Below are 27,693 nucleotides of genomic sequence, written 5' to 3'. Positions count from 1 at the left end.
AGGACTGACAAACCGTACAATTTTGCACATAATCACGACATACATCACGCAACCTGGGATGCCACCACATGTGCAGCTTTGTCATCATGACAGATGGCCCCAGATGCGCTGGACCATGTGTTTCCTTGAGGATTTGCCGAAGTAGAGGTCCGTCGGGTACCACAGGCTGGCCATGCGGACCAACCCACAGTCCATCTGATGTTTTTACTGCACCTGTTTGAAGCCAATAGGACTTCTGTTCCGGTGAGGTCGTGGATTGCAAGGTTACCAGATCATCGTGCGTAGGGCTGTCCAACAATTCAGGGGGTGTGTAAACACTTACCATCTGATGAGCGGGGTCATACCCTGCTGCTGCCTTCGCAGCCGCGTCAGCAGCGTTATTGCCCAGTGATGTGAAAGACTTACCCTTACTGTGACCTGGCACTTTGATCACAGCCACTCTGGAAGGCAGCTGCAGCGCATGATCCAACCGCTGCATCAGGTCCTTATGAGCTATGGGCTCCCCTCTCGCTGTAAGATAAGAATTTCTTTTCCATGCAGCGAGATCCAACAGTGCAGCCGACACTGCATAAGCAGAGTCAGAATATACTGTTACCTGTTCTCCAGGTGCAGCTTCGAGGGCCAGACACAGGGCCAGAACTTCTGCTGCCTGAGCTGATGGCTTAACTGTTAAAGCTTGTGTGGTCAAAGTGATAAACTCACCTCCGGAGGACTCCACAACAGCAGCCGCTGCCTGAAGAATTCCAGATGTGGAGCGGAAACAACAACCATCTGTAAAGAAAATTCTCCCTTCCGAAAGAGGCTTTGTCTCCAAATCTGGCCGAGTCCTCAATTCCTTCGCCACAGCTACAGCGCAAGAGTGAGGGTCCACAGAAATGCCCTCTGACATGTTAATCCCTGTGTGCTGATACTGAATGTTCGGAGCTGTCAAAGTTTTCAACAGCCTGGTCTGTCTCAAAGATGACAGTGTGAAGGAAGAAGACGCAACATATGATGTAACCGAATGCTCAGTCAGAATTATCAAAGGATGTGACATCACAACGTGCGCCGTTTTGAGAATGACTTTTGCTAACCCTGCAGCATAACGAGTACATAGCGGTGAACGGGCTTCAACGGCGTCCAGGGAGATGCTACAATACATGAGTACGTCTCGTCTGCCCTGGTTTTTCTGGAAAAGAACAGCATTAACGATTGTGGGCGTCATAGAAGCGTCAAGATAAAATGGTTGAGCATAATCCGGTGGTGCGAGAGCGGCAGCGCATGCCATGTCTTGCACTAATTTCACAAAGATCTGATCAGCCTCTGGGGTCCAGTCTAACATAGCTGTAAGGTTAGTTACACCCTGCTCTTTAATCATTAACCTCAAGGGGGCAGTGCGTTCCACAAAACAAGGAAGAAAATGTCTGCTGTAACCACAAAGACCCAAAAATGCCAACATCTCTCTAACTGTTTCTGGGCGTTTATGCTGCAAAATTGACATCCTATGCTCAGTAGACATGGATGATCCTGTGCTAGAAACAGTTCTGCCTAGAAATGTGACTTCCCTTCTGCAACATTGCAGCTTCTTCTGAGACACTTTAAATCCCAAATCATGCAATCTGAGAAGAAGATCTTTCGTCGCCTGAAGGCAGATTTCAGCAGTTGGAGCCGCCAGCAGGAGATCGTCCACATACATCAACAAAACACAACCCTGTGGCAGCACCATATCCTGTAAGAGAGACTTCAAACATTGGTTGAAAATGCCAGGAGAATTCTTAAATCCTTGTGGCAAACGTGTGTACTGCAAACGAACTCCTTTGTACTGAAATGCAAATAGATGTCTACTATTTTCATGCAATGGAATGCAAAAGAAAGCGTTCGCTAAATCAATGGCAGTGAACCATACACATTGTGGGGTTAAAGTTGACAGCATGCGATGTGGATCAGGCACAGGAAGAACTGGAGTAATGGTGACATCATTCACAGCCCTTAAATCATGTGCCATGCGATAAGTTTTACCATCTGCTTTTAAAACTGGTCTCAAAGGGGTACACCACGATGAATGCGAATGCTCAATAACACCAGAGTTCCACAAACCAGTCAGAGTCTCCTCCATCCCCTCATCCGCATCTGTCACCCAGCGGTACTGTGGTCTAAAAACCTGTGATCCTGCAATTACCTGGACCTCCACCGGGGGAACGGCGGAGCATGAACCAACATCAAATGGACCTGTGGACCACAAAGAGGCTGGGAGTGTTTTTAACATCACCTCTGCATCTTCATGATCCGTTTGCTCTCTGCCATGATGTCGGGCAATGCAGACATGCTCCAAAACTGAGGAGTTGGTCATCGGAGGCAAAATGATCCTGTACATCTTAGTGGAGGGAGAAAATTGAACTCCTGAAATAGCACAATTCTGCCAGTCTGTGTTGTTAGCGCCCCGTTTAGTCATAGGCCCGAGTTGGCGAGCCTCATGACCCGGGGAGAGTGCTAATGAGATGTGTGGTACTGCTGTATCTGACATCCGATACCACTGCATTTGTGAATGTGTGAGTGCACAATGAGCCGCTACACCCTCAGGGCCTATATATATATCAGTGGAGGTTAAATGCCACGTGTGGCCTTCTACCTGATGAAATGCTTCCTGATATAATTGATCATCCTCTCTGTCATAATAGAGTGTGCAGTGCAGGTCATCCAGAGGCGGAAAATAAGGCTTCAACGACAGAATCCACGGTTTCCATAACTGAAATTCATGGTACACACCTGGCATGTCAGAGGCCTCTGGATCCAACAGGGCCCAGTATATGTCGGCAGTGGGAGTTGGCTGTGGGTGAGGCTGCAACAACCACTGTCCCTCATAGTGCGTGGCATGGCATCCAGTCAGAACATGTCCATTTGGAAAGGTGATCCTTATCCCATCTGGGGAACAGAGGATGCTGGCTCCTGTTTTGACAAGAATGTCCCGCCCCAACAAATTCACGGGTGTGTGGGGTGAATGCACAAATGAATGTTCCACCTTCTGACCAGCCAGTTCAAAAGTCAGTGGAATGGTCTTTTGCAGGGTTTGAGGTGTCCCAGAGAAGCCCACAAAGTTCATGTGTTCATTTGTCAGAGCAGATGGAGGTAACTGACAGTTTATAGAAGAACATGTCGCTCCTGTATCGATTAATCCCATCATTTGATTACCTCTGAGTTTGAAAGGGACCATGGCTCCTGCATCACCAAGTGATCCCTGAGCTCCTGGGCACCCCTAGTGGTACTGTCCGTTTTGCCACCCCTGGGGTTCCTGCCAGGGTGGAGGAGGGGCCTGGAGTGGTCGTGGGCACTGTCCATTTCTTCCACGCCCTCTGCCCCTAGTCGGTGCATTCTGCGGTTGGGTACCTTGGTATGGGCATGCTCTTGCCCAATGGTCTGGAGCGGCGCAGATGAAACAGCCGTCACCAGTTGCTGCTGGAGGAGGTCCTCTGGGTGGTCCACGTCTTCCAGAATATCCACCTCGTCCCCTGCCGCGACCTCTGAATGCCTGCGCCTGCCACATCATTACTGTCGGCTCTAGGGGTGTCAAACTCATCACGTTATTGTCTTTTTTTACATCTTTTTTATCTTGTTTGTCCTGAGTGGACTCTTTCCGAGCCTGTGCTAGTTGTAGTTTCAGCAACTGTGTTTTCAACTGCTCAACTTCTCCCTCCGCTTTCTCCTTTTTTACCAAGTATGCTCTGCAATGATACACCAAATGCCTCTTAAACCGACGCTCATCACATGCCATCAAATCTGGGTCTGCATTCAATAAATCCTGCACTTCCTGAGGCACTCCGGCCAGAATCGCAGTTCTGAACATGACTGTCTCAGGAGGTGTCAGGCTGGGATCTCTACCCGTGCTGTCAGTCCATTTCTGGACACACTCTGAATAATATGTGCTGGGTTCCTTACCATCAAAGGGGAAGCAGGATGGAGCTGCAGTCTGTGGATCTGGAAAAAGTTCTCTAATTGCCAAAAAAACTGGATCCTGAACATCCACTAAAAGAGTGGAGTCCGGAAGGTCCTGCACACCCGCACGCTGTTCAATAGACTGGACCTCAGTGACTGTGGCTGTTACGCCTAGCATCTGTCTCAAATCCCCGATACAGGGTATATGACCCTGCATAACTGTGCATAATTTCTGAAGAAAGTTGCGTCCGCCATTGGACACACGTGGTAAACGTTCAGCAAGTGTTGACACATCCTTAAGCTGGAGTGGCTGATAAATAGGCACACCCGCTCCTGTTGCTAACATAGGATACATAGGTGCTGTGGCCCCTTTCTGTTTTGTTTCACTTCTTAAAGTCATAATGTGTTTCATTCTTCTGACCTTATCCAAATCCTGATTTGAGGCAAGGACACGTGGCCTGTGCGGAGGACATTCCTTGTCATCCCCCTTCTCCTCCTCCTTCTCCTCTCTTTCGTTACCTTCCCATTCTGGAAATACTAGTCTGTTATTTGTTTTAAATTCAGCTGGCGATTTATAATTACCTGTCAGACTCTCCAATGTGTTCTCAAAATGCGAAGGCCGCAGGAGCTGGTTGACCTGAGGGTCACTCACCCCTGAGTCAATTCTTTGCTGTGAAACTGGAGAGCTGTGAGAGGGGGTTTCCGGCTGAGGATTTATGACCCCTCGGGAGGGGTCTGCTGTTTCTCCACCCGCTTTGGATCGCCTTTCTCGCAACATGGAAGCTATATGCTGTTTCTCTGCTGGAGTCAAACCTTCATCAAAATCACAAGCAACTTCACCACATATTTTCAACATTGGATACATCTGTTGGGAAGGATAAGGAGGGGGAGGATGAACGACAGGGGAATCTGTCCCTACGGGAAGGGAGGGGTAAATGCCAGAAAGGGGGGCTTCGGGGGAAGATGGTGTCACAGTACATTCAGAACTCTCCTGCTCTGTCTTCACCATAGCCAGAGCTGTAGCAGCAAGTGTTAATTGGTGAACTGCACGCCGAATTTCATCAGTCTCCTTGTGTTTCCGTTTATTTTCCCTCTTCTTTTTCCATGTTCCTTCTTTCACCTTCTCATCCAACTCCTGAATCTGCTTCAGCACGTCATCCTCATTCTTTCGCAACTGCTGGCTAAATGTCATCCAACTTCTAGTCCGTTTTAAAGCCATCAAAACCCATGCTTTCCGCAGTCTCTCCTTCTCCTTTTCTCTCTGTCTCTTCTCAATTCCACCAAGCACCTGACTTTCCAAAATCTCATACATTCTCTCCCATTCAGCATCATTCAAGTCACAGTCATCGCTGTTGTCGTCATCTTGTCGTCTGTCGTCCACGTCAAGTCGTTTGTCAGTCAGAGCAAATGCACCATTTTTCTCATCATTTTTATCAAATACACCTCTCATGTTTAATATTAGAATTCTTTATTTGGTTTCTCTCTGTATATAAAAAAATAATTTGTCGAGGTCACTGCCCCGTTAATATCTTCCAAATTACCTAAACGCGCAAAAATTAGTTCCTAAACTACACTGTTTTTTCGCCTTGGGCGTCTCTCTAGGGCAAACAGACGGAAACCATGTATTTTGAATACATTACCTCAAACACAACCGATAAACCTAGGATACCTTTTCTGTACTGTTGTTGCACACTAGGTGTCACAAACTAACAGTCAACCATCCCTTTAAAGTTTGGGTCAACTTTTATTTATTTATTTATTTATTTATTTATTTATTTATCTATTTATTTTTATTTATTTATTTATTATTTATTTTATTTTATTTATTTATTTATTTATTATTTATTTTATTTATTCTTTCGGGGGAAAGCTCTACCGCCCACTCACTCGAGATCTCGTTCAATTTGAGTTATTCCACTATTAGATAACTTAATCAATATGCAGAATTTTGCAGCAGGCTTCTGCTTACCTGTTTTGTATGCGGCCGCGTGAGAAGTCGACCAGGTGGACGGGAGGAAGCGTGCCCAGACTTTACACTGAAAGTCTCAAAAATACGAAAAATACGTCACCGGCTCGATCCGTGATCCCCGACTTCACGTCGGGGTCACCAAGTTGTTGGAAAAGACCTTTCGCTTTGAAGCTTTTCCACGCGCATTCAAAAAGTCGAGAGTAGAAACCACAGAATTCAGCCGGGTAAAGTTACATGATATTTATTGCCCTAACAATAGTTCTAAAACAAAAGTCAAACAGATCTGGGTTCTCAATGTAAAGGCCTTCAAAACGTAAGAAGTTTACATGCGCTTTACATGAAGGCAACAGGAGAACAACAAAATAGTCCTCTGCTCCAGTTTTTAAAGATGTTCTGGGCTTCTTCCCCCCCGTGGACAACATGACGTCGAATCTCCGCCCTGGAATCACTTGGATTGGGTGACCGATGATCCGCCTTCGTCCATCAGCCAATAGTCGACGGTCACTCTCCGGACCCAATCCATCTCCCCAGGGGATGACTTCAAAGATACGCCTGGTGCTGTGATAAACTCAGACTCTTCCTGTCCGTAACAAATCAGATTGACAGCAAGAAATCCATGGAGAGCCTAGGTTAAAGATCAACCTTTTTGTTCTTCCCTGGAACCGGACATCTGGAGAAGTTCTCACAGCTATAATCTATTCCTCGTGGTTTAGATTAGACATTTCTGCTGACTGCTGTTGACCAATGCCCGAGAGGTCAACATCCCCCTCCTCTGTAGGGGAATGACTGACAGCTGTTGTCCGTGAAACATCCTAAGGAATGTGAGGTCAATGAAGTCAGGATACACACAGTTCTACACACTTAATCTATGAAACTAAAACTTCAAGTAATATAGGCAAAACAGAAAACGTAATAAAAATAAGACTACTAATACAAATTCCTTCAGCACCCACATAGTATATACACCCTCCTGGACAGTATGTTAGTGTAGAACCGCCACTAAGTGACAGACGGGTCACCAAACAGAAGGAAAGCATGAAGCTCAAAGGGCTTCTCTGTTTCTTCGATGAAAGTAACATACCTATGTGGTGTAGCTGCAGCTGCGGGTTCCAGCTGCTATCCAGCAGTCTGCGCTGACGACAGAGCTCCTCCTCGTTCTGGACGATGGTTCCTTCAGCAGCAGAAAGTTGTTCTCTGACAGAACCTTCCTGAGGTTCTGAAGACATGGTTCCTGCTCCGATCTTCAGCTCCAACTCCCACAAACACCGCCGTCCTCACTGCAGCTCCGATCGATCATCTGTTACTAGTCTCACAATCACAGCAATCCACGTTGTCTTTCCGTTCAACACTTCTTCACTCATTTACGACACTTTGGAAAATGCTGAGAGTTCCCACACGAACCACGTATCGTCCTTTCTGTCCAAAAACCTCACAAACGTCCCAACAAAACACCACCGACCTCTCAACACAAGAGAACGCTGCTAGCTTGCTAACAAGCTAACGTTGCTAGCGCCTCGTGCTGTTTACTTCCGGGTCACGTGCAGAAGCTGTATTTAAAAAGAAACGTATAAACTGCTTAACTGAACCTCAACATGGTTAAAAAAAAACCTAAAATAGTTAGAAAATAATCAGGAGATAATAAGAAAAGAAAATCAAAATAGAAAAAAATGTATCGAGGATACTTTTTGAGAGCTGTTGTGACGTCATCACACTGGGTTGTTCTCAATTCAATGTTCAGAGTTGACTGCAAAACGCATCAGGTAATAAATTAACCTTAATCACATTTGTTTATTGTATTCCTGAAGTAGAGTAAACGATAAAGAAATGTTTTCAATGAACAAAGAAAAATTATTGAAAAAGAAATTTAACAGCAATAAATCTTAAATAACTGTTTTTAAAGAGAATAATTACGAGTATAAATAAACATTAAACTGTAGTCAAAAACAAAGACAAATGATATTTTAGAAATGCTTTCGGTGAAAAAACAACACAGAGGTTTTCTAGATTTCAGTTAAATTCAATTAACACATTTATGAGGTATATAACTGAGATATAACAAAAATTAAAGCTGACAGATGGAATGATGGGAAATGAAGTTCATGTTGAAGTGTGGTCGAGGCAGAACAGAAAGGTCTGACCTCAAAGTCAGGACTTGGATCAGCTGCTGTTCTCTGGGAGCGTGCACGTGCTGCTGCATGTGCTTCTGTCATGGCGTTCTGGATGAGCTGCTGAGGTCTGTTTGCATCAAGACTCTCAGCTGCTTTAGTCAAACTGCTGAGCGATGGAACAATGGAGCCGTTTCTGAAGGAAGAGGATCAAACATGATGCTCTGCATCCGTTTGCTTCAGGAAGTGGAGGTTTTTTAGAGTCTCCAGACTGTTTCTGAACGGCCAAAGAAAAACAGCTGATGTGCTTCTGTCTCCTACCAGCAGGGAGCGCTCTCAGCCGGACAGAACAGATCCTCAATGCTGCTCTGAGAAGGACTCTTCTGTTCCAGAAGCAGAGACTGTTCACATCCAGGAGAATCTGGACTCCAATGAATCCCAGAGAATCTCCTCTCTGCTGTTTGGACACTTTGACCAGCAGAGGGCAGCAGAACTTTCAGCAATTCTGGATCTGATCCCACAAAAACAATCCATGGATGATCAGATTTCAGAAGATTTGAAGGATCAAAGACAAAGATGTTCTGAAGAGAAGATGTGAGAAGAAAGTCCAGAATGAATCCACTCTGACTTCTCCTCATGTCTCTGAAGCTTGTGTCTTCATGTCTTCACCTCAGAGTTTCTTCTGGATTCCATGTGGATCAATAATATTGATCATGTTCTGTTGTCATTTTCCATCAGAACTTCAGGATTTTCTCTGCTGATGATCTCTGAGCTGAACTTCTTGGAGGAATTCCTGAATCTGGGATTTGGAGCAAACAGTCAGAACAAAGGAGGTTTCCATTTCTTCTAAGCTCTGCCAGAAGAAAAGAGCTGAAGCTTGAAGCTGAAGCAGCATTTGCTCAGAGAATCTGTCCTCCAGACCAACAAGTCCCACCACAGCCTTGAAGACGTTTCCAGAAGCAGCAGCAGACTGTGTTCCCATGACGGCGCTGAAGTCAGCTGCTGCTCTGCAGGAGAAAGTCTGCAGCTCCTCAGTCAGGAAGCTCTTTCAAGCTCGTGCACATCTGTCAGTGCACTGTCAGTGCACAGTGAACTGTCAGGAAGATGACTCCTCCCACTTTGGGTTTAGTCAAATGTAGAAAAGAAAAAAAGACCAAATCAAAACAATTTAGATCAATTGTGGCAGAAAATGTTCAAACTTTTCAACTTTCAGGAAAAAGAGATTTAAAGAAATAAATCTATTTTAGAAGAACACTGACTGGAAAACAGCGCCAGGCCAGAACGCTGCTTTTTTGAAGGTCCCGCTGGTAATGGGACCTTCCAGCCGTTGTCTCTGAGGACACTCTCTGTTACTGCTTGGTGGTCAGATTCACACTTCACTTTGTCGTCACAGACGGGATCATCATCATCATCATCATCATCATCATCATCATCATCATCATCATCCCCATCAATATCATTACATCATCATCATCATCATCATCATCCCCATCAATATCATTACATCATCATCATCATCATCATCATCATCATCATCCCCATCAATATCATTACATCATCATCATCATCATCATCATCATCATCATCCCCATCAATATCATTACATCATCATCAAGAGTCTTTGAGTGAAGGAAGGGATGTGGACGCACCCTTGTGCTACTTGAACATTGGGAGATAAGTCAGAGTGAGGTCCGCCTCCAGCTCGCACATGTAGGGGGTTCTTTCAGAGGCGCTGATGTTGAATGGAAGAACAAGTCTCTGAGGTGACTGGAAAACAGCACCAGACTGCTGCACACCTGCTGCAGACCTTCATGTGACTGTGGGAGCTGCAGCAGCTGCAAACATCTGGACTTCCTGCTGCAGCTGCAGACCTTCATGTGACTGTGGGAGTTGCAGCAGCTGCAAACATCTGGACTTCCTGCTGCAGCTGCAGACCTTCATGTGACTGTGGGAGTTGCAGCAGCTGCAAACATCTGGACTTCCTGCTGCAGCTGCAGACCTTCATGTGACTGTGGGAGCTGCAGCAGCTGAGGAGCTCAGCATCTCTGCAGACTCAGACGGAGCTCAGAGCTTCTGAGTTGTGGAAGTTTAGTGGCTGAACTTCTTGTAGGTCCTGCTTGGTTCAGGTTGTTGCTGGTGGTGGAAAGAGCTCCTGCAGACCTCTTTGCTGTTGGAAGGATCTTCTGTCTGCAGACTCTCTGATGCTTCAGCAGGAGGCGCTGCAGTCTGCTCCTCCTCATGAGTCCTGAAGCTGCACCGTCAGCTGCAGAGCTTCAGAGCTGCTTCTTCTCAGACCACTTTCTTTGGCTCTGACGTTTTATTACATTGTTGTTATTATCATTATTATTATTTATTTATCTTAATTTCTTTTCCCCCGCCATCGACATCATAATATGAGCGACAGACAACACTCCAGACCAGATGGTGGCGCTAAAGCACCATGACGCTGTTAGCAAAACGAAGAAGAACAGCACGAGGCGCTAGCAGCGTTAGCTTGTTAGCAGGCTAGCAGCGTTAGCTTGTGTTGAGAGGTCGGTGGTGTTTTGTTGGGACGTTTGTGAGGTTTTTGGACAGAACGGACGATACGTGGTTCGTGTGGGAACTCTTAGCATTTTCCAAAGTGTCGTAAATGAGTGAAGAAGTGTTGAACGGCAAGACAACGTGGATTGCTGTGATTGTGAGACTAGCAGATGATCGATCGGAGCTGCAGTGAAGAGGACGGCGGTGTTTGTGGGAGTTGGAGCTGAAGATCGGAGCAGCAACCATGTCTTCCCTTCAGTCTCTGAGAGAGTTGATCAGCGAGCGACTAGCTGCTGCTGCTGAAGAAATCTGCAGACTCTGTGAAGGAACCATCGTCCAGTACGAGCAGGAGCTCTGTCGTCAGCGCAGACTGCTGGATGTCATCTGGAAACCACAGCTGCAGCTCCACCACATAGGTATGTGACCATCAACAAAGAAACAGAGAAGACCTTCTTCTCTCACTGATTTCTCCTTCATCAGATTTGGGTCTTGAGTCTTTTTCACCTTCAGCTGCTGATTCTCTCTGGTTTAATAGTAATAGTCTAACTGTTGTTTTTGATTTTGTTTTTATGGGTCTGTGTACAGCCCACCAACCCCCTCCTGCTTTATTGAAGATGTTTCTTCATTTTTTGGTTTCACTTCACATCAGGTATAATAGGATTACAATCAATAGCCGCGTTTATGGGCAAAATATCTTGATGGGATCAATAGTCGGGCCCGGACAGAAATCACAGCAAAAACAATAAAAGCAAAGCAGCAGTTTTAACCCCCTATTTGCGGGGAGAGAAGGGAGTGAAGCCAAAACACTTTCCTGAAAGAAAAAAAAAAAGAAAAATAGTTTGCAGGAAACTTAACTGTACATGCAGCAGGAAGGCCAGCTTAACATACCGGTCACTGAGAGGAGGGCGGATCTAGGGCCGCCTTTACACTGCATGGTTCAAGTGACCCAATTCCGATTTTTTTCCTCTCATTTGGCACAGATCGGATATGATCGGTGAACGTGTAAGCAGGACAAAAGCGCATGGATTCTGTTTTTCTCAGATCGAATACAGGCCTCTCTCATATGTGGAAATAAATCGGAAACAAATCGGATACGTGCATTTCTGTGTGCCATGTAAGCAGACAAATCGGATATTCCCCAGTAAATGCGAGTCGTACCTCAGTGACGTCAACTCAGGACACCACCAACTGAGATCACATGACTTATTAAGGTGCTTTTTGTGCTGATTTTGCTGTCAGCGTGTTACCTTTCAGCCTCAGGCTTCAGACCGTAGTTGGAAACCACTGTTGTCCGGTCCGGACGCAAACAGTAACTAATGAAGCGGGACTCCGTTGCTATGGACCAGGCTAGAAGCCGTTAATTTCTTTGGGGGGCGTGTATGATCGGGACTGTGTGTGTGCGAGCGAGCGCGCGCGCGCGTGCTTGCGTGTGTGTGTAAGGAGAGAGGGAGGTGTGAGCGCGGAGCGGGGGATTGTCGGAGAACCAGTAATTAAAAATAAGGTGTCTCGCCCAAAAGTTTTGGAATCTTTCTTAGCCCACTCTGCAGGCTGAGGGTTCAGAACGGAAAAGTGAACCCCGAGGAAATCTCCCGTGTGTTTCTGACTACGGTCATAAAAGAGAAGTCATCGCGCAGGAAAGGTTCAGCACTTGGATCAAACTGTTAGTACAGCACAACGTCTGCAAACACTTCCTCATTCAAAACTCAGAGAGAGCCGAGCACCCCTCCTTTTTCCTCTACCGCACATCCCCTCAGGAGCGCCCAAGGCAACGCCTCCTTCCGTCGCCGCCTTGCCTCCATGACAACCACAATCACAAAAGTCCAAAGGATGTCCGTGGAAGGCGGAAATACTGCTACGTAGTCCTCAGAACGTCTACGTTTGATAGTTTCAGCATTGTATAGTTTAAATGCAAAAATCAGATACGGGTCACTTTTAAAAGATGATGTAAGCGGGTCGTCAAAAAAATCGGATATGAGCATCAAGACCTGGAGTGTAAATGCGGCCAAAGTGAACAAAGTCACGTCACGCTTGCAGATTATTGCCGCCAAAGTCTGGTCGATTTCTCGTCTACAGGGAGCTGTGAACGAGTCTGCTCGTAAACTCCCAATCCCTGTTCTGTTCAGAGAAGTCAAGACCCTGTTTACCTGCCTGCCACCCCCGTTCCACTTCCTGATGCCTTGATGTATGGCAACAGCACGAGTTCATGGAAGAACGAAGAGAAGGAGAGCTTTTAAAGCACCGCCACCAACTGAACACAAGCGAGGTACTGCTGCCTCATAATTAGTGGGCGTGTCCTACTTGCCACACGCACATAACAAAACATCAAAACGCTCTTCTCCTCCGCATCTCCCTCGTGAGGGGTGATAGAGAGGGGAGAGCGGAGCAGAGAGAGAGCTGGTCGGTCCCGTATGCGCTCCAAAGCTTTCTCACAGCCAAACACCGTCTATGCATGACGTAACCCAGAGCAGCAGTGACACACGATCGGAATGACCGTTTACATGCTCCACGATCGGATAAACGATCTGTATAACCCACCTATCTCGATCGGAAAGAATTCTGATCCGAACAAGTCCGATAAGGGGCAGAGTATTCCGAACGGCGCGTTTACATGATGCATTTTCTTTCCGATCAGGTGTTCATTCTGATTAATCTTTTCCATGAAAACGCGGCTAATGGTGATTTTGATTACCCCATTTGTCTGAATTAGTTTGTAAATGTATTTATTTAGTATTTATTTATTATAAAGGATTATTCACTTTTGACATGTCTCTGCAAGGATTTTTTTCTCAAATGTTTCCCAGACAACAGAGCTCAATAGGACTGGCTGAGAGATCCATTTAACGCAGCAGCAGCTGGTTTAAGATCTGCCGAAGTGAAATTATGTCAGAGTCCACCCTGATGATGAGGTTTACAAAACAGACACTGAATTCTTTCTGGGGCAGAAGGCTGCTGGCATTCTGCTTCTATTCTACATCCTATCTTTGGGAGGTTTTCTGCTGTTGGCACTTTAAAAACAAAGAACAGAGCTAGGTTCAATATTGAACAGGACTTGAGAGTTACAGTAACAATCCTATAACTTCATTTTGAAAGAATGTGTAGCACAAAGCAGACACATTGCAGCCTTTAACACAACTTTTTGTTTCCTTTTTGCTCATAGGTTCAATGTTTTTGTTCTTACAAAGCGAATGATCCTGTGTTTCATGTTTTTTAGTCTCCAGCAGGAATGTTTAATATTTTGATATGGTATTAAAGTTAAACATTTTTGTGTTTAAGACTGTTGTGTATGTAAAAAAGCCCCCCCCCCCCCCCCCCCCCCCGCTCCTTGCTTTTTTTCCCCTGTTCACAGAGTGAAAATCGTATTTCTCAAGCTAAAGTGTAAGCCATTTTCTGCCTGTAACCTGGGGCCTCATTTATAAACGTTGCGTACGCACAAAAGAAGGCGTACGCCACTCTCTACGCAATAGTTGAGATTTATAAAAAGCAAACTTGACGGGAAAATGTGCGGTCCTTCACGCAAGCTCTGACCCAGGCGTACGCACAAAAACGGGTGAAATGAGAAACGGCGACACCGTCGGCAGATGGAAGAAACACGTGAAAGTGAAAATGACAATACTGCCTCTCATAAATAACATGAAGACTTCACAAAGCAAGTCTTACAATTAACAGCCTACACGAACACCCGTTTGATCGATCAGCAGTGAAACAAACAAAAAAAATCAAACGGAAATTACAACAGAAATTCAAATGAACACATATTTGGAAAAAGAAAAGTGAAATATGTTCTGCAATATTGGCATGTTGTGCAATTCATCCTCATAAATAATATAGTTAACAGAACGAAATAATGTACAAAACTGATATTCTCGTCAATGTGTCCGTCTGGCGGAGCAGATATAGGTGCGGGTGTGTGGACGGACGGACGGACAGATGTACTAATTGTCCACTGGGGAAAGTTGTTTTCATAATAAAACATTTCTTCATAAGCTACGGAATTATGGTATTCATGCATATGCCTTTAGTTTGTTTTATTTTTGACAAAACAATGTATGGCGTATGTCTCAACCATTCAGAAAGCAACAAGAAATTACATTTGCGCTGATCAATTTCCCATTTCCACGTCGATTATTAGTAGCTTATACCATGGTCCGGTTGAATACTCGATTCTGATTGGCTGCTGGGTATGCGTTAAAACCTGATAACCGCACGGTGAAAAAAGAAGTTCCGGTCGGCTAGCTTAAATGATTTGTATCACTGCGCCAGCTTCTGTAAAACAACCTTTTGCTTCATCATCTGGGCAAAAACAAGCGGTAAGCGATTAACTTTCCCTCTGAATTGATGCTTTATTCAACCCATCGGGACGATCAGCATATATATATCGCCGAATCTTGACTGCAGCGGTGGTGCTGCGCGACGCGGACTATATGTTACGTGATGCGTAGTAACCGCACACTTCGAAGGCTAGGCGTCGGACGGTTCAGGCTTCCACGGCGTGCGTTAAAAAGTAGTAACCGCACACTTCGTCGGCCATTAACCCTTACTTGTCAGATGTAATTAAATGGATGGAAATAAAATGCCCCATCACAATGCGTAATGACGCACAATGGCTGATCTTGCGCTCTTAGAAGATGTGGCAAATGGAAGAATTCGGAGTGAACGCATCTTTAGACAGCAAGAAGACTTGCTGACAAACGAGGACGAGTGGCTTATGACCCGGTTCCGACTTCCTCGAGCCGTCCTTTTGGACCTCTGCGGGCTTTTGGGCCCGGCGTTACAGAGGAGCACTCGGAGGAACCACGCGTGTCACCCGGTGCATCTGGCGCTCCGGTCCCCCCGGCGCATGCATCTGGCGCTCCGGCCCCCCCCCCCCCCCCCCCCCCCAATGGAGCGCTGTAGCCTCACAACCTCGGACCGGCCACGGTCGCATTTACGGCGTCTGCCACCGTTTGCCACTCACGTGCCTTTTGGGCATTAGTAATGCCCACACTGTGCCCTCCAAACAACACTTTTCTCTTCTTTTCCACCTCGCCAACGGTAACTTCTACTTCACATTGAGTGAACTTACGTTTTGTTGATTTCCTCTCGGTGTGTGCCATGGTTTCGCAATCAATGAATATTCATTTGTGGGCGTTTCAAGGACTATTTATGGGCAACTATGGGCGTGTCATGACGCCGCAAAAGCTGCGCTGCATTTAGAATTGGTTGTGATTTATTAAGGGAAAGACGCGTAGGATGTGCGTGCGCACGGTTTTATAAATCCGAATATTTCTGTGCGTACGCACGTCCTATGTTTCATCCGTACGCCACTTCTGACGCACATCCTACGCAAAGTTTTATAAATGAGGCCCCTGGTCTCTGATATAGCAATTATTTTGAAAGGTTTTGTGGCAACACGAGTGGTTCAGGCTAACAAATGAACCACTTGAGTACCAGTCAGTCAATGTTGCAGGTAGCTAGGGAGGGGTAGAGGCCACAAGGCCTCCAAGTCCCAGGTGCACCTGCACAGCCACGTGATTGGCAGTCCCCGGCAGAAGACCACTCCGCCCCACTGGAGTGTTTATTGAGGCCCGGATCACCCTGCGTGCCTCCGCAGTTCCCGCCTGATGGATCCAAGCTCATTAAGGCAGCAGTTTTTTCCTCTAGCAGCACTTCTCAAGCGCTGCCCAAGGAGCCATCAGCGAAATGCCGTGCTACCCTCTTGAACAGTTTAGAGCAGAGCATGAGATACTATAGTCACTGCTTTTGTAATAAAACACCTCATCTTTTAAAAGCAAAGCATCTCCTTGCATATATTCATGTACTCTTTTTAGTTTTTGAATTATGTGTGTTTGTGTGTGTGTTGGAGAGTATTTTTTTGAGGGGTAAAGAGTGTATTAAAGGGGTGCAGTGGGTAGGGCACTAAGAGGAGATCTGCTGCTTGCTGGCAGTGATGTCCAAGGACCCCCCCTCCCCACACACACACACACACACCCCAAGGGTCCCAAATGGTCCTACAGTCCCAGGCAAGCAAACTGAACCAGTTCTCCCCAAGTCCAGCTGAGAACAAAGGACTCCTAAAGACCTGAAACCCTTTAGTCTAGGCCAGGGGTCGGCAACCCAAAATGTTGAAAGAGCCAAATTAGACAAAAACAAAAAGGAAATATGTTTGGAGCTGCAAAATATGAAAAGCCCTATTTGTGCCTCATTATACTGCATATTTAAATTCTTTTTTATCAGAAACTGGTTTGTTTTATAAAACGTACCGACATGTTTCGGCGGAATACCTTCCGCCTTCGTCAGGGTCGTCATCAGGTGGTGGTGGGTGACGTCTTTAAAAACAGATGATTGTGACTGAGGCGGAGTCACCTGTCAAACTTTGACAAGTGACTGTGACTCCACCCCTTGATGTCCGTTTTTTGCTGGAGGATGTTGCTCCAGGTGTGGGAGAGCAGGAAGGCCCCCTCATCCCGGTTCATGGAATTATGGCTCTTTTTGATGTTCCATTTTTCTTGTGATGAAGGTGCGTCCTGTTTCTCCAATGTATGTTTTACTGCAGGTGTGACATGGAATTTAATAAGTGACATTGCATCTCTTATTTTGCTTGATTTTGTCTTTTGGGTGAACAAGTATTTGCCTGAGTTTTTTTACAGTTTAACTGGGGTGCTGATGTGATGTTTTTTCGTGGCCCTCTGGATGCGTTTTGTTATTCCTCTGATGTACGGCAATGTGACCATTCCTTTGTTTTCTGATTTCTTCGTTAGTTTTTTCTTCTCTGCTTGCTTGTATTTCCTCTGCTCCATCTGTGTTTGTCCCTTTTTTATGGCCCATTGAGAATACTGACACCTGGTTAGTGCTTTACGTATGTGTTTCTTCTCTTCCGTTTTGTCCTCCCTGTCCGTTACCAGTTCTGCACGATCAAATAAGGTTCTTACGACGGATATTTTGTGAGATGTAGGATAATCTGAGGTCCATGATAAATTTTGGTCTGTGTGAGTTGGTATCCTGTATACTTTTATTTTTATGTCCCTGTTTTCGGTGTGCGTGATGTTTATGTCCAGAAAGTTGATGGGGTTGTCTTTTTCCTCTTCATGTGTGAATTTGATTTGTCCCATATCGTCCATGGTGTTCAGGTGGTCTGTGAACCAGCTGTTTTGCATTTTCACAATGGTAGTCTGTGTTTCTTTATATGTTCTCCTAGGAAACACAGACTACCATTGTGAAAATGCCAAACAGCTGGCAGAAGAACTCATAGACACAAAAATGGAAACAAACGAAATATTCATTTCACATGACGTAATATCATTAATCACCAGGACTCCAGTAGAAGCCACACTACAAATAGTGCGTGAAACAGCAGACAAATCGCTAAGGAAACGCACAAATCTCACAGTTAATGACTTTACACAACTTCTCCGTTTAATTACTACATCCACGTATTTCCAATTCCGTAACACAATTTACAGACAAAAGGAAGGCTTTCCCATGGGCGACCCACTATCAGCCACAATGTGCAGCTTTTTCATGAAGGACTTGGAAAAGAAAGCAATAACATCTGCACCAGAGCACTGCCATCCAACCCTGTGGAAATTCTAAGTCGATGACATTCTGGACAAGATCAAAGCAGAGATCACAGACGCAGTACAAGAAAATATGAAATCAGCCGTAACGGACCACTGCAAGCAGAAACCACATCTTGGACTGGGAAAAGGCCAAAGTCCTCCAACTGAAGACAACAGACACTGCAGATGGACCATGGAGGTGGTGGAGATAAGAAAGCAAGCCCTTACTTCCATGAACAGGGATGAGGGGGCCTTCCTGCTCTCCCACACCTGGAGCAACATCCTCCAGCAAAAAACAGACATCAAGGGGCGGAGTCACTTGCAATATGTATCTATATTAGCTATATTAGCCTACTATCAAAATGACTAAGTTGCTACAAATACATAATGAGCATTAGTAACGATTAAATGTTTATTTACCCTGCAGTGCATTCTGCGAAGAAAAACGCATCACGTGACTGCTCAGTTGTGCAAGTTTAACTTCATTACAATATCAATGAATTATGTTTCATTGCTTTAATACAAAAAATTGTAATAAAGAAATCCGATAATTTATGTCATTTTTATTTTGAGGATTCGAACAAAAAACAATAAAATGGAACGTGCGTGACGACGTTCCCCATGACAGCCAGCTGCGCTCGAATGACGAAACAGCTCCAAGCATTTGCTGCGCCTGCAGACTTTCATTTAGCTCGTTTAGGTGGCTTGTCACAGTCATATCCACCAAAAAGTGCAGCTATTCCAGCCACTCAGTATCTTCCAGTTGCGGGTAGTTCAGGTCTTTGCTTTTAGGAAAGTTTTCACGCGTTCGTAACAGACGACAAAGTGACACAAAACGTCACCCCTGGACAACCACAGCCATCCGACTGTGTTGTGTAGCAGAAGATCAGAATATTCGCTTTCAACTTCATCAAGCAATGCGCTGAACTGACGGTGGTTCATTTACATCAGCCACCTGCCTAGCGGTCCGCTAAAAGTTACAAAAACAAAACAAAAAAAGAAAGCCCTGCTGGTAAAAACGTGTGTGCAGGCTATGACGCAAATCTTCGTTGACAGAAATGTTGGAATCCAATATTGTTGTGGCGGTCATGTGCATTTTAGGTCTGTTAGCAGCAGGGGATTGTGGGATGTGTGACGATGATCTAATAAGGGGTCAGCATGAGCGTTTCTGTTTGCCCACGTTTCTTTTCATATGGCAGTTTTGTTATTCCACCTTAGTTTATTTTTCCTGTTATGTTGTTTCTTTATGTTGCACCATTAGTGTGGGAGGGGGAGAGGTTGATGTGCAATGCTCAATGTGGTGTGTTTAAAATAAATGGGCTTGTTCTGCGGGAAAGGAGACTGTTCTCTCAGCTTCTCTTCCTGCCTCCTCCTCTCTGGGGCTGTTCGGAATTGTGCGGAATTGGGACACGGACAGTTCTCCAGCGCAGCCAGTTTACTGACAGCTCAACTTGTTGACAACTTGGCTCCCGTCCTGCAAGTAACGTACCTGCTGAGGGTTACAATATTCTTACACATTCTTACAGCATTGGAAAATGTTAAGAATGTTTGTGTCTTGTTTTTCCTCCTACAGAAACCATATTATAACAAAAAATATATTTCTCTCCCCCATCTTTTTACATGTTTAAACATTTTTGAAAATGCTCCAGGGAGCCACTAGGGCAGCGCTAAAGCCCTAGCCAACCCTGCCAACCCCCGGTCTAGGTAAACAATACTATCCAGTTTCAGGTCTGACTCCTCCCCCAGGAACACATATAAACCAGCTCTTTCAGCAGCCTTGTCAAAACTGACAATTTGGATAAGAGGTGAAATGTTTTCAATTTTTAAAATGATAATGTCCAGATGACATTTCTTAAACCTACTACTGTGATGGAAACAAACTGGATGATTGAGAGTCTTGTTTTTAGATAAGCATTTAATTGTTTATCAACAACACATAAAGTCTTCAAAACATTAAAAATGGTCTCTTTTTGTGTCCCTGCAGTCCTCCCCCAGCATTGGGTGACTGAAGATGAAGATCTCTGCAACCGACAAAAAAACTTCAGAGTTGAACTGGAGAAACCAGACCCTCCGCATAATAAAGAGGAACCGAAGGAACCAGAACCATCTCCAATTAAAAAGGAGCAAGAAGGGTTCTACAACAGTCAGCTTGATCTGAAGCAGGAGACTGATACCTTGATGGAGATTCCTACTTATGAGGAAGATGAGAGCAGTGAAGCAGATCTAAACAACCAGCAGAATAACTTCAGAGTGGAACCTGAGGAAGCAGAACCTCCACAGATTAAAAAGGAGTCTGAAGAACCAGAACCTCCACAGATTAAAGAGGAACCAGGGGAACTATGCATTGGTCAGGATGAAGATCATCTTAATCTGAAGCAGGAGACTGATACCTTGATGGAGATTCCTACTAATGAGGAAAATGAGAACAGTGAAGCAGATCTAAACAATCAGCAGAGCTTTAATGTAACTGATTGTCAGGATGAAGAAGAAAACCAACATGAAGAATCAACATCAGCTGCAGATGAAGAGACAGAATCAACATCAACTACAGATGAAGAGACAGACCCACAGAACAGAGATCAGAGGAAGAGAAAAGGCAGAAGTCTTGTCCAAAATTTGGACAGCTCTCACATGTCAGAAAGTGAGCGTTACTCTGATGGTAGTAGAAAAGATGATTTGGTTAAGAAATGCAAAGAATCTTCAAAACAGAAAACACTTTCCTCTTTCAAGGCTGGCGAAAACTCAAGAATAGCTAAGAAACCCCAAAATGTAAGATTTCATACAGTAGAGAAGCGATTTTCATGTAACGAATGTGATAAAAGTTATGGTCAGCTATGTCATCTCCAAAGACACATGAGAATTCACACAAGAGAAAATCTCTTTTCTTGTAAAGAATGTGACAAAAGTTTTATTCAATTATATGATCTCCAAAAACACATGAGAACTCACACAGGAGAGAAGCCTTTTTCTTGTCCAGAATGCGCTGAACGTTTTAGTCAAATATCTAGTCTCAAAAAACACATGAGAATTCATACAGGAGAGAAGCCTTTTTCTTGTAAAGAATGTAATAAAGGTTTTAGTGATTCATCTGATCTAAAACAACACATGAGAACTCACACAGGAGAAAAGCCTTTTTCTTGTAAAGAATGTAACAAAAGTTTTAATCGTACATTTCACCTTAAAACACACATGAGAACTCACACAGGAGAAAAGCCTTTTTCTTGTAAAGAATGTGACCAAAGCTTTAGTCAAACATCTCATCTCAAAATACACATGAGAACTCACACAGGAGAGAAACCTTTTTCGTGTAAAGAATGTGACAAAAGCTTTAGTCAGAGCAATTGTCTTAAAACACACATGAGAACTCACAACAGAGAAAAACAATTTAAAACATTTTAACAAAGGATTCATAAAAAACTTTAAACACAGGAAAATTTAGAGCACAGAACTTGTGCAGTAAAAAACATATTCTTTAAGCAACAATTATCAAAACCAAAGGAAAAAGTACCAATATATTTAAATCTATGTGCAAAGAGACTAAACAATAAGAGTTTTGCTGCTTTCATGGACAAAAATGTAATTATTATACTTACATCTTGAATGGATTCAATGTGGTTAGTTTATGCTGAGATGATGAGTATGTTGTTCATGTGTGTGTTACCATGACAACACGAGAAAGATTTTGTAGATGTCTTAAATTCTGACACTTTATGTGATCAGTGAATATTTGATTATTATTTCAAACATAAAGTAGTAACTGCCGTTTATATTTTGTGAGACCAAGTTAGGTGAGGAAAAGATTTTTCTAAAAATGTATTCAGGAATAGGCGGATAAAGAACCAGACTGGTGTTTGTGTCTGGTGTTCTTGTGATTCATGTTTTCTAGTAGACATTAGACCTGTTCCTCTGTTCTTTTTGGTTCTCAGTGTTTTGTGTTCCAATCTGTACTGTGAAGAATAAAGTGGACATGAACATCAGTCAGAAGTGTGGAGTCTTTCCCATAGTCTGGGTTTCTGCTGTTCGTTGGTTCTCTGCAGGTTCCAAAGCTGGACTCTGTTCCAAAAGGCAGGCTATGTGACGTACCTGGGTGAGTTTAAGGGTAAATGAGTTGATGTTCTTCATTTTTAGTGCCAAATCTGTATGGAACTTTGAATACGAAGGACTGCGTTCACAATAAAACACGTATTTTCAATAATCCATCCATCCATCTTTCTCCGCTTATCTGGGACCGGGTTGCGGGGTCAGCAGTCTAAGTAAAGATGCCCAGACTTCCCTTGCCCTGGCCACTTCCTCTAGCTCAGGGGTCGGGAACCTATGGCTCGCGAGCCATATATGGCTCTTTTGATGGTCACATGTGGCTCGCAGACAAATCTTTACTTATACTTTTTTTTTCATTAGACCAGTCCTTCTCGGGCGCGATGCGATGCCAGAGGCGCGCAGTAGTAGCAGTGCTTAGAGAGAGAAATCTGCGCCAGCATTATCAGTTTACTATTATCTATTATTTCACAGAGTTTGTACCAGCTGGAAACCTGTGAATTGACGTGCCTAAAACTGCGCGCTCCCGTCTCTGAGAAAGAGCGCGCAGATGCGGGGACGGGATGTGTGAGGGAGAAAGCAGAGGGTGGGGGGTTGTGGGGACCGGCAGCAGGTGAATCGCGCAGGGATTGTAAAAACGTAAAACCCGCTGTCCGTCACTCACTGCAGCGTGTGAGTATATGTTTGGCTCCCCGTCTGCATGTGAGCAGTCTGTCTCACATCTACAGAACATTCAGACCTACGATCACGTTTAAAGTCTCAACGCCTGCATGAAGCAGAAACTCACCACGTATAAACCAGACTAGACCATCAGCAGAACTACCACGAGAAATACTCATCATTTATTAGCAACAGCATAACAATGTTATTAAAAAGAATCCACAGACTTATTGTACTTTAAAAATGTTGAAATTAAATCAAATGCACACATTCACTTGTATATTTAGTTTTAAACAAATTGTCGCGGACTGAGTTGGATGGCTGTTGGGTCGCGTTAAAAGTTCTGGAGTTCATTGAACGCGTCAAGCAGAGATCTGATTGGCTCTCAGTTCTGTCGCTCAGCCTGTTGTTAGGTAGTTTGGACCAATGGGGTTCAGCTATGGGCCGAATAAGGGAAATGGGAGGGCTGCAGCGGGAGCAGGGGAATATAAAGTTGGGAGAAGCGCTCTCGTCTCGGCGGGAGAGATTCAGGAGTTGCTGAATTAATTGAACGGCGTTTGTTGCGGTCTGCAGTCACCAGAATAAAGAACTTTAAAAGAGGTTAAGTCTCCGTGCCTCAGTGTGGGGAAGGGACACTACATTATTGTATGGCTCTTTCGAAATTACATTTCAAAATATGTGGCATTTATGGCTCTCTTGGCCAAAAAGGTTCCCGACCCCTGCTCTAGCTCCTCTATGTTATTCCCAGGTCAGCCGGGAGTCGTAGTGTTGTAGTATCTTGCTGGTCCTGGGCCTTCCCCGGGGCCTCCGCCCAGTGGGACATGCCTCCCCAGACTAGATGCCTGAGCCATCTCAGCTGGCTCTTTTAGATGTGGAGGAGAAGCGGTTCTACTGCAAGCTTTCCGTGGGTGACCAAGCTTTTGACCCACTCTCTAAGGGAGGGCCTAGCCACCCTAAAGAGGGAAGCTCATTTCAGCTGCTTGTATTTGGGACCTCGTTCTTTCAGTCATGACCCATAGCTCATGACCATAGGTGAGTATTGGAACAAAGATCGGCCGGTAAATTGAGAGCTTTGCTTTTTGGCTCAGCTCTCAATAGACCAATAAAGCAACAGCACAACTTAAGACGCTGCTCCAATATGCCTGTCAATCTCACGCTCGGGTCTTCCCCCATTCGTGAACAAGACCCCACGCTATTTAAATTCCTCCACCTGGGGCAGGAACACTCCCCCCACGAGAGATGGCAAACTACCTTTCTCCGGTCGAGAACTATGGCCTCATCCCAGCCGCTTCACACTCTGTAGCAAATTATACCAATGCAAACTGGAGGTCCAGGCTAGATGAGGCCAACAGGACAAAATCATCTGCAAAGAGCAGAGAGGAAACCTAATGGTCCCCAAACCAGACGGCCTCCGGCCCCTGCTGAGCATAAAATGACTTTTTAGGAGAATTAAATCTTGCTTCAATTTTTAAAATTAGATGGAGACTGAATCATTAACAGGTTTAATAGTATGAATAGTTAAGCTAAAATATAACCAGTGTGTTTGTGACTGAAAGATAGAATGAAGTAGACATAAATCTGAAGGAGAAATCAATAGAATCTGCTGTTTTGATCAATTTCTATTGAAAAAGGCTGCATAAATATGACAGACAGCTTTCAGGTTCAGATGCAGTTCTGAAAAACAGCAGAAACATGATCTGATGGAGGCTCTCATTTATCCTCATTATTCTTCCAAACAGCCCAATCAAGTTGGCCCAAAGGCACATTGGCAGAGCAACATGTTGTCTATGAAGAACCTACTCAGCTGTGCTACAAATAACAACAAACATCCAAACCACAACGGTAACAATCAAGACCAACACAACTGTCAACATCCAGAATCCAGCAAATATCCCAAAGAGAACAGTATTACCCACAATGCACCTGCACAGGTCCTGCAGCAGACAGGGTCTTTCCAATAACTTTATTAGTCTCATCTTTTTAAAACTGGAAAGATTTTTCTTCAACATTTTAAAAATAAAACAGGAAATGAAAATATTTGACAATCCAGTTGATGAGAAGCTGCAGAAAGACTGAAATCCATCAGATTGTAAAAACGTAGAGGTGGTCCTTTGATGATGATGATGATGTGATGAAGATCAGATGCTGATGTCACTGATGTTCTGGCTGTTGATGGGCTGGATGTGGGTCCTGGTGGTGCTGAAGAATGAAAGATCCTTCTACCTGCAGTCATTCCTGAAGGAAGCTGATTTCAGCTGTTCTCTCCTGACAGATGGAATGATGGGAAATGAAGTTCATGTTGAAGTGTGCTCCAAGCAGAACAGAAAGGTCTCACCTCAAAGTCAGGACTTGGATCAGCTGCTGTTCTCTGGGAGCGTGCACGTGCTGCTGCATGTGCTTCTGTCATGGCGTTCTGGATGAGCTGCTGAGGTCTGTTTGCATCAAGACTCTCAGCTGCTTTAGTCAAACTGCTGAGCGATGGAACAATGGAGCCGTTTCTGAAGAAAGAGGATCAAACATGATGCTCTGCATCCGTTTGCTTCAGGAAGTGGAGGTTTTTTAGAGTCTCCAGACTGTTTCTGAACGGCCAAAGAAAAGCAGCTGATGTGGTTCTGTCTCCTACCAGCAGGGAGCGCTCTCAGCCGGACAGAACAGATCCTCAATGCTGCTCTGAGAAGGACTCTTCTGTTCCAGAAGCAGAGACTGTTCACATCCAGGAGAATCTGGACTCCAATGAATCCCAGAGAATCTCCTCTCTGCTGTTTGGACACTTTGACCAGCAGAGGGCAGCAGAACTTTCAGCAACTCTGGATCTGATCCCACAAAAACAATCCATGGATGATCAGATTTCAGAAGATTTGAAGGATCAAAGACAAAGATGTTCTGAAGAGAAGATGTGAGAAGAAAGTCCAGAATGAATCCACTCTGACTTCTCCTCATGTCTCTGAAGCTTGTGTCTTCATGTCTTCACCTCAGAGTTTCTTCTGGATTCCATGTGGATCAATAATATTGATCATGTTCTGTTGTCATTTTCCATCAGAACTTCAGGCTTTTCTCTGCTGATGATCTCTGAGCTGAACTTCTTGGAGGAATTCCTGAATCTGGGATTTGGAGCAAACAGTCAGAACAAAGGAGGTTTCCATTTCTTCTAAGCTCTGCCAGAAGAAAAGAGCTGAAGCAGCATTTGCTTAGAGAATCTGTCCTCCAGACCAACAAGTCCCACCACAGCCTTGAAGACGTTTCCAGAAGCAGCAGCAGACTGTGTTCCCATGACGATGCTGAAGTCAGCTGCTGCTCTGCAGGAGAAAGTCTGCAGCTCCTCAGTCAGGAAGCTCTTTCAAGCTCGTGCACATCTGTCAGTGCAGCAGCAGAAAGCCTGTTTCCCTGCAGGAAGTCTGAGACTTTTCAAAGTAAGAGCCTCATGTTGGCAGAGATGGGTTGGATTCTTTGATGCTCCAGTGTCTTTTGGATTCAGGATGAGTTCATGCAGATCTAGAAATCCCACCATGATGATCATCCTTGAGGAATTTCAAAATAAAAGACTTACAAACACCACAATCACTGCTGGATGATAAATACATTTACTCTTTATTTTCTGTCAATAAATAATATTTATCAATAAATCCTTGATTGTAAATGATGGATCTAAAGTTGAAAATAAGTCAAAGTGCTGACTCAGCACAGATCAAAGGAGACACAGAGGATTTCCTGGAATGAAGAAAACATCAAACATCATGATGTGATCTGGAACTGAGCTGTTCTTCAGAAGATCCTCCCAAACATGGAAACTGTTGCTGCAACACGTGAAGGTTTGGTTCTGTTGCTAGTGAGATCTGATGGATCAGAACCAGACTTCTGTCAGCTGGAACTGGGGCTTCTTCCAGACCATGTGACCTCATGGACAAAGTTCCAACATGGTTTCAATGAAATGTGGAGGATTTCCAGGAAACGTTGCTGCAGTTCCTCCGTCTCATCAAATGAGAGATTTCTCTGCACTAAAGAAGAAAATCTTCCAGAAAAGCTTCAAGCTGCAGAAAAACTGTTTCCATCATTCTGAGAACATTTCTTTAGGCTTCATGTGAAGAAAACAAACTGTTTGAAAAGATGATAACAGAAACAAAGACGTTTCTAGAAGCTGCAGATGCAGTTACAAAGAACAGCCAGCAGGTGTCTCACTGTGGGAGTCTCTGGAGTTGAAAATGACTTTTCTTTGGTGAAATTCAGTCATTTGGATGAAAGACAAACAGGAAGACAAATCCTTGTTCTTCTAATATTGGATCCAAATGTTGGTAGAAAATAAAGCAGCAACAATCAAATGAGCAGCAGGTCTTTTTAGTTAATCTCACTAGAATGAGATCCAGACTGAAGCTTTTGGAAACTTGGATCATTCCAGCTGAAACTCACTTGGATTACATTAATAATAATTTTACACGGGCAACTTTTCAGTTTTTAATTTGTTAATAAAGTTTGAATATACAATAAACGTCATGATCTCATGAGCAGTGGCGGTTCTACCCTGAATTACTCCCCGGACATTTCACTCAAAATTAACCCAAAAAGCAGAATATATTTTTTATACCTTTATTAAAATGTAGGTTATATAATGTCACCTTATCTCTGACTTATAAAAAGGTTTTATAAAGTAGATTCAAACCCCCGCCCTTGTCCCCACCTAGCCACTTAATTTGGAAGCGTCCCACAATTGAACTGATTCCCCGCATGGGGAAAACAACCAACCAGCACAGCTCCAACTCAAACCCACTGCTCCTCAGCCTCCTGCTCTGCTCTCTCTGCATGCCTCTCCCTTTGGTTGTGGCCTCCTATGACTTAAATACCTGGCAGGTGCTGATCAAGATCATTGGCCACACCTGCCAGGTGAGCAGAAAAGGTATGCAGCAAAGCAGAAGCAGCAAGACATAACAGACTCCACACAGAGCGTCAGGAGAAACAGCAGCCGTGT

General features: G+C 44.4%; 4 protein-coding genes across 12 annotated transcripts in view; 2 read left to right on the top strand and 2 right to left on the bottom strand.

The window, feature by feature from the left end:
- LOC144987413 (uncharacterized) overlaps window positions 1–7,397 on the bottom strand; it is a 38,290-nt gene extending 30,893 nt beyond the window's left edge. Inside the window, exon 1 of the mRNA XM_078936797.1 lies at window positions 6,960–7,397. Within this exon, the coding sequence (XP_078792923.1) occupies window positions 6,960–7,104 (145 nt within the window). The 5' untranslated portion in view covers window positions 7,105–7,397. The remainder of the gene's footprint in view (window positions 1–6,959) is intronic.
- The window catches only part of LOC144986719 (NLR family CARD domain-containing protein 3-like), a 674,722-nt gene that overhangs the window by 212,587 nt on the left and 434,442 nt on the right, over window positions 1–27,693 (bottom strand). The window lies entirely within an intron of this gene.
- The window catches only part of LOC144986673 (NLR family CARD domain-containing protein 3-like), a 497,154-nt gene that overhangs the window by 365,623 nt on the left and 103,838 nt on the right, over window positions 1–27,693 (top strand). The window lies entirely within an intron of this gene.
- LOC144987152 (uncharacterized) overlaps window positions 8,340–27,693 on the top strand; it is a 53,914-nt gene continuing 34,560 nt past the window's right edge. For both annotated transcript variants that reach the window (XM_078936223.1, XM_078936220.1), the window contains exon 1: window positions 8,340–10,919. In XM_078936223.1, coding sequence (XP_078792349.1) covers window positions 10,748–10,919 — 172 coding nt within the window. In that variant the 5' untranslated portion in view covers window positions 8,340–10,747. The remainder of the gene's footprint in view (window positions 10,920–27,693) is intronic.

The sequence above is a fragment of the Oryzias latipes genome, chromosome 2 (assembly GCF_053564925.1).
Source record: "Oryzias latipes strain Hd-rR chromosome 2, Olatipes_Hd-rR_3.1".
NCBI lineage: Eukaryota > Metazoa > Chordata > Actinopteri > Beloniformes > Adrianichthyidae > Oryzias > Oryzias latipes.
This window is presented reverse-complemented; position numbering and strand designations above follow the sequence as displayed.